Source organism: Penaeus japonicus, unplaced genomic scaffold (assembly GCF_977035675.1).
Source record: "Penaeus japonicus unplaced genomic scaffold, GWHDUDI00000001_assembly GWHDUDI00000024, whole genome shotgun sequence".
Taxonomy (NCBI): domain Eukaryota; kingdom Metazoa; phylum Arthropoda; class Malacostraca; order Decapoda; family Penaeidae; genus Penaeus; species Penaeus japonicus.
Window position 1 is genome coordinate 2,150,558 of NW_028234426.1, and position 7,500 is coordinate 2,158,057.

The 7,500-nt window shown below is 50.4% G+C and overlaps 1 protein-coding gene across 11 annotated transcripts in view; it reads right to left on the reverse strand.

The window, feature by feature from the left end:
• The window catches only part of r (carbamoyl-phosphate synthetase 2, aspartate transcarbamylase, and dihydroorotase rudimentary), a 108,406-nt gene that overhangs the window by 26,176 nt on the left and 74,730 nt on the right, over positions 1 to 7,500 (reverse strand). For 7 of the 11 annotated variants that reach the window (XM_086550566.1, XM_086550563.1, XM_086550560.1 and 4 more), the window contains exons 29-30: positions 6,319 to 6,339; positions 4,912 to 5,064 (exon numbers count right to left, since the gene is read on the reverse strand). In XM_086550566.1, coding sequence (XP_086406692.1) covers positions 4,912 to 5,064; positions 6,319 to 6,339 — 174 coding nt within the window. The remainder of the gene's footprint in view (positions 1 to 4,911; positions 5,065 to 6,318; positions 6,340 to 7,500) is intronic. The other 4 variants (XM_086550567.1, XM_086550565.1, XM_086550562.1 and 1 more) reach the window with 1 other exon arrangement.

A 7,500-nucleotide genomic window follows, 5' to 3' on the forward strand; every position in this document is an offset into this window, starting at 1 on the left:
GGGAGGGGGGGGGGGAGGGGGACAGGAAGGACAGGGGCGGTTTTCTCTCTCTAACTCTCTTGTTTCTCCCCCCACCCCTCTTTCTTTCCTTCTTCTCTTTCACCCCAAGCTACTCCTCCCTGCCCTCCCAATCCTACTCCTACTCCTACTCTTGTTCCTGCTCCTACTCTCCTGCCCCTACTCCTGCTCTGCCCCAACTGCTGCTCCTACTCCTGCTCCTACTCTTACTCCTGCTCCTACTCCCACTTCTGCTCCTACTCCTGCTGCTATTCCTGCTCCCACTCCCGCTCCTGCTCCTGCTTCTACTCCTGCTACTGCTCCAGCTCCTGCTCTTACTCCTGCTCCCGCTCCTACTCCTGCTCCTGCTCCTACTCCTACTCCTACTCCTGCTCATACTCCCACTTCTGCTCCTACTCCTGTTGCTATTCCTGCTCCCAATCCCGCTCCTACTCCTGCTCCCGCTCCCACTCCCACTCCCATTCCCGCTCCTATTCCTGCTCCTACTCCTACTCCTACCTCCCCCTCCTACTCCTACCTCCCCCTCCTACTCCTACCCCCCCTCCTACGCCTACCCCCCCTCTTACGCCTACCTCTCCCTCCTACTCCCGCCCCTCCCCTCCCCCTCCACCACCTTCCCCTCCCCCCGGCCTTCTCCGCAAGCCGCCCCTCCTCCTGTCCGTGCCGCAGGTGGCGTCGCCCCTCAGCCCCCCCCCCCCCTTGCGCAACCCTCAATCGGCCGTAATTAAGTGATGCGAGCGAGAAGCGAGAGAAAAAAACACATTTCGGAGATAAGAAGCGACGCCGGAGCCTTGAGGGTATCGGACTAGGGAGGCTAAGACCGGGGTGGGGAGAGGGGAGGACTGGGGGAGGGGGGAGAGAGGGGGAGAGAGGGGGATAGGGAGTGCTAGGTCCGGGGGAGGGGGGGCTTGGACTCGGGGGGAGGGGGGGAGGTCCGGGGGAGAGAGGGGGATGGGGAGGGCTAGGTCCGGGGTGGGGGAGCTAGGAAGGGGGGAGAGGGGGGAGGTCCGGGGGAGAGAGGGGGAGGGGGGATGGGGAGGACTAGGTCCGGGGTGGGGGAGCTAGGATCAGGGGAGGGGGGGGCTAGGACTCGGGAAGGGAGGGCTAGGGCGGGGGGGAGGGGGCTAGGACTCGGGAAGGGAGGGCTAGGGCGGGGGGGAGGGGGCTAGGACTCGGGGTGGGGGGGAGGCTTGGACTCGGGGGGTGGGGGGGGGGGGGCTCGGGAGGTCTTAATGACATGTCATTGTCCCGTTTTCTGAGGGGGGGGTGTAGGTGGGGTTATTTTGTTTCTTCCTTTATATTTTTTTGTTTTCTTCCTCTTTTCTTCTTTTAAGCCTCTTTTCTCGATGTTCCCCATTTGCTATATTCATTTCCTTTCTATTTACTTACTTCCTTCCTTCCTTCCTTCATCCTTTTCTTCCTTCTAATTCGCTACCCACGCCCCCCCCCCCTCCCACGTCCATTGCTCTTGTTTTGTGTCTTTCATGTCTCTGTCTGCCTGTCTTTCTGTCTTTCTGTCTTTCTGTCTTTCTGTCTTTCTGTCTGCCTGTCTGCCTGTCTGTCTGTCTGTCTGTCTGTCTGTCTGTCTGCCTGTCTGCCTGTCTGTCTGCCTGTCTGTCTGCCTGTCTGTCTGCCTGTCTGTCTGTCTGCTCCTGCTCCTGCTCCTACTCCTGCTCCTACTCCTACTCCTACTCCTGCTCCTACTCCTACTCCTGCTCCTACTCCTACTCCTACTCCTGCTCATACTCCCACTTCTGCTCCTACTCCTGTTGCTATTCCTGCTCCCAATCCCGCTCCTACTCCCACTCCCATTCCCGCTCCTATTCCTGCTCCTACTCCTACTCCTACCTCCCCCTCCTACTCCTACCCCCCCTCCTACGCCTACCCCCCCTCTTACGCCTACCTCTCCCTCCTACTCCTACCCTCCCCCTCCTACTCCTACCCTCCCCCTCCTCCTCCTACCCTCCCCCTCCTCCTCCTACCTCCCCCTCCTACTCCTACCTCCCCCTCCTACTCCTACCTCCCCCTCCTACTCCTACCTCCCCCTCCTACTCCTACCTCCCCCTCCTACTCCTACCTCCCCCTCCTACTCCTACCTCCCCCTCCTACTCCTACCTCCCCCTCCTACTCCTACCTCCCACTCCTTCTCCTCCCTCCCCCTCCTACTCCTACCTCCCCCTCCTACTCCTACCCCCCCCTCCTACGCCTACCTCCCCCTCCTACTCCTACCTCCCCCTCCTACTCCTACCTCCCCCTCCTACTCCTACCTCCCCCTCCTACTCCTACCTCCCCCTCCTACTCCTACCTCCCCCTCCTACTCCTACCTCCCCCTCCTACTCCTACCTCCCCCTCCTACTCCTACCTCCCCCTCCTACTCCTACCTCCCCCTCCTACTCCTACCTCCCCCTCCTACTCCTACCTCCCCCTCCTACTCCTACCTCCCCCTCCTACTCCTACCTCCCCCTCCTACTCCTACCTCCCCCTCCTACTCCTACCTCCCCCTCCTACTCCTACCTCCCCCTCCTACTCCTACCTCCCCCTCCTACTCCTACCTCCCCCTCCTACTCCTACCTCCCCCTCCTACTCCTACCTCCCCCTCCTACTCCTACCTCCCCCTCCTACTCCTACCTCCCCCTCCTACTCCTACCTCCCCCTCCTACTCCTACCTCCCCCTCCTACTCCTACCTCCCCCTCCTACTCCTACCTCCCCCTCCTACTCCTACCTCCCCCTCCTACTCCTACCTCCCCCTCCTACTCCTACCTCCCCCTCCTCCTCCTCCCTCCCCCTCCTACTACTACCTCCCCCTCCTACTCCTACCCCCCCCTCCTACGCCTACCCCCCCTCTTACGCCTACCTCTCCCTCCTACTCCTACCTCCCCCTCCTACTCCTACCTCCCCCTCCTACTCCTACCTCCCCCTCCTACTCCTACCTCCCCCTCCTACTCCTACCTCCCCCTCCTACTCCTACCTCCCCCTCCTACTCCTACCTCCCCCTCCTACTCCTACCTCCCCCTCCTACTCCTACCTCCCCCTCCTACTCCTACCTCCCCCTCCTACTCCTCCCTCCCCCTCCTACTCCTACCCCCCCCTCCTACTCCTACCTCCCCCTCCTACTCCTACCTCCCCCTCCTACTCCCACCCCCCTTTCCCCTCTCCCTACTTCCTCTCTCCTCTTCCCTCCTTCCCCCCCTCTCCCCACCACCCAGCCCCCTCTCCTTACATCCACCCCCCCTCCTCTCCTCTCCCTCCCCTCCTTCCCCCCCTTACGAAACCAACCCCCCAAGAAATAATCCCTCTCGCCTACCTTCTCGCCTGCCTGCCAGCCTCCCTCTGACGAAATCCCGAACGAAGAAAAACAATGAATATCAATAAAAAAAATAAATAAATAAAAAAATAAAAAAATAATAAAAATTAAAAATAAACTAAAATAAAAAAAAAAACTAAATAAAAACTAAAACAAAAAAAACTAAATAAATAAAAAATAATAAAAAAAAATAATAAAAAAAAATAATAATAATAAATTTAAAAATAACGGACAAGATCAGGAAATCGAAATCCCCGGCGAATAATAAGACGGAAGATTATGTTTGTTTGTTTGTGCCTAACTGACGGATTGAATGACGGATTGACTGACTGACTGGATATCAAGGCTCTTACGAAAGAGGTCTTTGTGATTAGGACTAGGCTGGGGGGGGGGGGGGGCGGAGGGACAGATGCGTGTGAAGTATGTGATGAGTGGGGTGGGTGGGTGGGTGAGTGGGTTTGAGTGGGTGGGTTTGGGTGGGTTTGGGTGGGTTTGGGTGGGTGACGTGAGTGAGTGAGTGAGTGACTGACGTGACGTGACTGACTGTGACGTGAGTGAGTGAGTGTGAGTGAATGACGGCAAAGTAGAATACAAATGCAAATTCCGATAGGGCGAGCTTGCAATTACAAATCATGACAAGAGCAACATACTAATTCACAATAAAAAAATCCAGTTAATAAAACGAAGAAAAAAAACATTATATCAATAATAAAAAAGACACAAATTCTTCACAGCAGTAAAGACAATACAACAAAAAGACAAAAATACATAATACAAATGAAAATCAGAGAAATTATGGGCAAAACATTCAAAAACAGGAAACAAACATGAAGGATATAACTTAAAGAAAGCCCCCCCCCCCAAAAAAAAGGATAAAAAAGGGAAACGGAAGAAAGAGAAAATAAGTGAAAAGAGAGAAAAGAAGGAATATCTGCGGGTCTTGTTAAAAAAAAAAAAAATAAAAATGATCATAACAAGAATAATTATAATAGAATTGGTGTTGACAATGATTGTAATGATAATGAGAATGAGAATGAGAATGAGAATGATAAAGATGATAATGATAATAAATGATAATAAATGACAATGATGATAATAAATTACGATAATGATAATAACCACCATAAAAAACAACCAAGAATGAACACAACAACCCCACCCCACCCCACCAAAAAAAAAAAAAAAAAAAAAAAAAAAAAAAAAAAAAAAAAAAAAAAAAAAAAAAAATATATATATATATATATATATATATATATATATATATATATATATTTATATATATATATAAACGCAAATAACTCAACCACCACCCAAAAAAAAAAGATTCACCTCAACCACCACCTAAAAAAAAAGAGACTAACCTGAGTCACCATAAAAAAAAACAAAAAAACATCAACCCCCAACCAAAAGAAGAGTGCCTCACCTCAACCACCACCCAAATAAAAAAGACTAACCTAAGTCACCATAAAAAAAAAAAAAAAAGAACATCAACCCCCACCCAAAAGAAGAGTGCCTCACCTCAACCACCACCCAAAAAAAAAAGACTAACCTAAGTCACCATAAAAAACACCCAAGAGAAGAGCCTCACCTCGACCAGGAGTTTTGCGCACTTGACGTCTGTGACGAGCGGGACCGAGAAGTCGACGGCCATGCGCCGCGTCCTGTAGCCCTGCGTCATGAACGACGACACGCGGCGAGCGCCCCCGCCGCGCATGGGCAGGTTGATCACCAGGTCGAACTCCTGCAAGGGAAGGGGGGGCATCAGGGGGTCATCAGGGGGTTGGGGGTTATGAGGGGGTTGGGGGGTCATGAAGGGGGTCATGAAGGGGGGTCATGAAGGGGATCATCAGGGGGGTCATCAGGGGGTTGGGGGTTAAAGGTGGGGGTTGGAGGGTGGTGGGAACGATGGAATTAAATGCGTGTGTGTGGGGGGGGTTCTGTGTGGGGGGGAGTCTGTGTGTGTGTAGGGGGGGGGCTGTGTGTGTGTGGGGGGGGGGTCTGTGTGTGTGTGGGGGGGGGGGGTCTGTGTGTGTGTGTGTGGGGGGGTCTGTGTGTGGGGGGGGGGGGGGGGGGGCTGTGTGTGTGGGGGGGGGGGGGTGTGTGTGTGGGGGGGGGGGGGGGTCTGTGTGTGTGTGTGTGGGGGGGGTCTGTATGTGTGTGTGTGTGTGGGGGGGGGTCTGTGTGTGTGTGTGTGGGGGGGGGTCTGTGTGTGTGTGGGGGGGGGGTCTGTGTGTGTGTGGGGGGGGGGGCTCTGTGTGTGTGGGTGGGGTGGGGGTCTGTGTGTGTGGGGGGGGGTCTGTGTGTGTGCGGGGGGTCTGTGTGTGTATGGGGTGGGGGTCTGTGTGTGTGTGGGGGGGGGTCTGTGTGTGTGGGGGGGGGTCTGTGTGTGTGTGTGTGGGGGGGGGTCTGTGTGTGTGTGTAGGGGGGTGGGGGTTCTGTGTGTGTGTGTGGGGGGGGGGTCTGTGTGGTGTGTGTGTGGGGGGGGGTCTGTGTGTGTGTGTGGGGGTCTGTGTGTGTGTGGGGGGGGTCTGTGTGTGTGTGGGGGGGGGGGTCTGTGTGTGTGTGTGTGTGTGTGTGTGTGTGTGTGTGTGTGTGTGTGTGTGTGTGTGTGTGTGTGTGTGTGTGTGTGTCTGTGTGTGTTTTCTAGGTTGGTGTGGGAAATTGTTGGGTTTTTAATGTTTGTTTTTTTAAGTTGATGTGGAAGATTGTATATTCTATTTTGCATGTGAATTCTATTTCTAGTTAGTGTGGGAGGTTGTTGGATCTGAATATCTCTTCTTATTTTAGTGATATATATTCTTGTGTGAATAATATTCTTAAAATTAATAACTTATCAACTTCTAAATAATACTTTATTTTGCTTTTTTTAAATCTCTCGTTCTTAAACTGTATAAAAAACAAACATTCTTTCAAATTATTGCACCTACTTATTATGCACAAAAGAACCAGGCTAAAAAATACCACCACAAATACATATTTGTGTTTATATATATACCCGTATGCTGTAGATAAGGCCCTGTCGAGCAGCGTGGAAGAAAATTAAAATACAGATTATATTCACTACCAAATAGCGAATAAAAGGTGAGTTTATGTGCGAATGACTGGCTTTTTTTAGACTGACTGAATTATGAAGTGCATTTTGTGCGGATAAACAGACGAAAAACAATTGCTTTGAAAGCACCAACGCCGTTTATTGATCTTTTTTTTCAAATGTATTCCAAACTACATCATCAATATGTCATAAACATCATATATACCAACTGTTTTATCTTTAAAAAAGTGACAGTCGGGCCACACTGCGCCTTGAACCAATAGCGAGTTTTTGTTTTCAGGAACAAAACAAAATGGCGCCTTTTACGCTCTGCAAGTGAGAGAAACAAAACAAAAAAAAGACGGTCGAGTGAAACCATTCCGTGCGATTAAAAGGAGAGAATTTAAAAAATAATAATAAAAAACGTTTTTTCATCATCATCATCATCATCATCATCACAAACGCACAAACATAACTATACAAAAAAAAGGAAGTGTTTTGCTTTGCTTTTTTCCCCTGATAAAATCCATGCATATGCACTCAGGGACACGAGAGGACCTCAAGTGGGCCAATTGTGGCTGAAACTCCATTAGGCTGAACAGCATCACCAAAGAAGTAGAAAAATACGTCAAAAGATATGCAGCAAGCAACTTAAAGAGACGTCATCAATCTAAAGCACATACAGCTTGCTTGCTTGTGCACAGAGTTTGTTGAGCTTACTATATAAATATCTTTTTTTTTAAATGATTAACTCTCTTTTTTTTGGGTTACGCCACTTTGTAAACTGATGCTTTCTGCCTATTGGTCGTCCTGGGGGTGACTGGTTGTGACGTCACGGTCTAATTACCCAATGAAAGAGCTGGACACAAAGCTTTAGCCTTGATCACACTCACCAGCGGGTTTCGAGGCGGTGTGTGTGTCTTTTGCACAGGACAGGTAACGGGTTAGTATATATTACCTTTATGATCATATTGAAACTTTTCTTTTTTTTTACATTTTTTGTTATTATCCTTTTAAGATATAGAACATATATGCATTGGCCGTCCAAAAATTTAAAGAAAAGAATGTAAATGCGTGAACCACGTGCCTCGTTTGACACGTAGGCCTATCCAACATATTTCCTTTTTCCTCCAACTAGGTATGTCA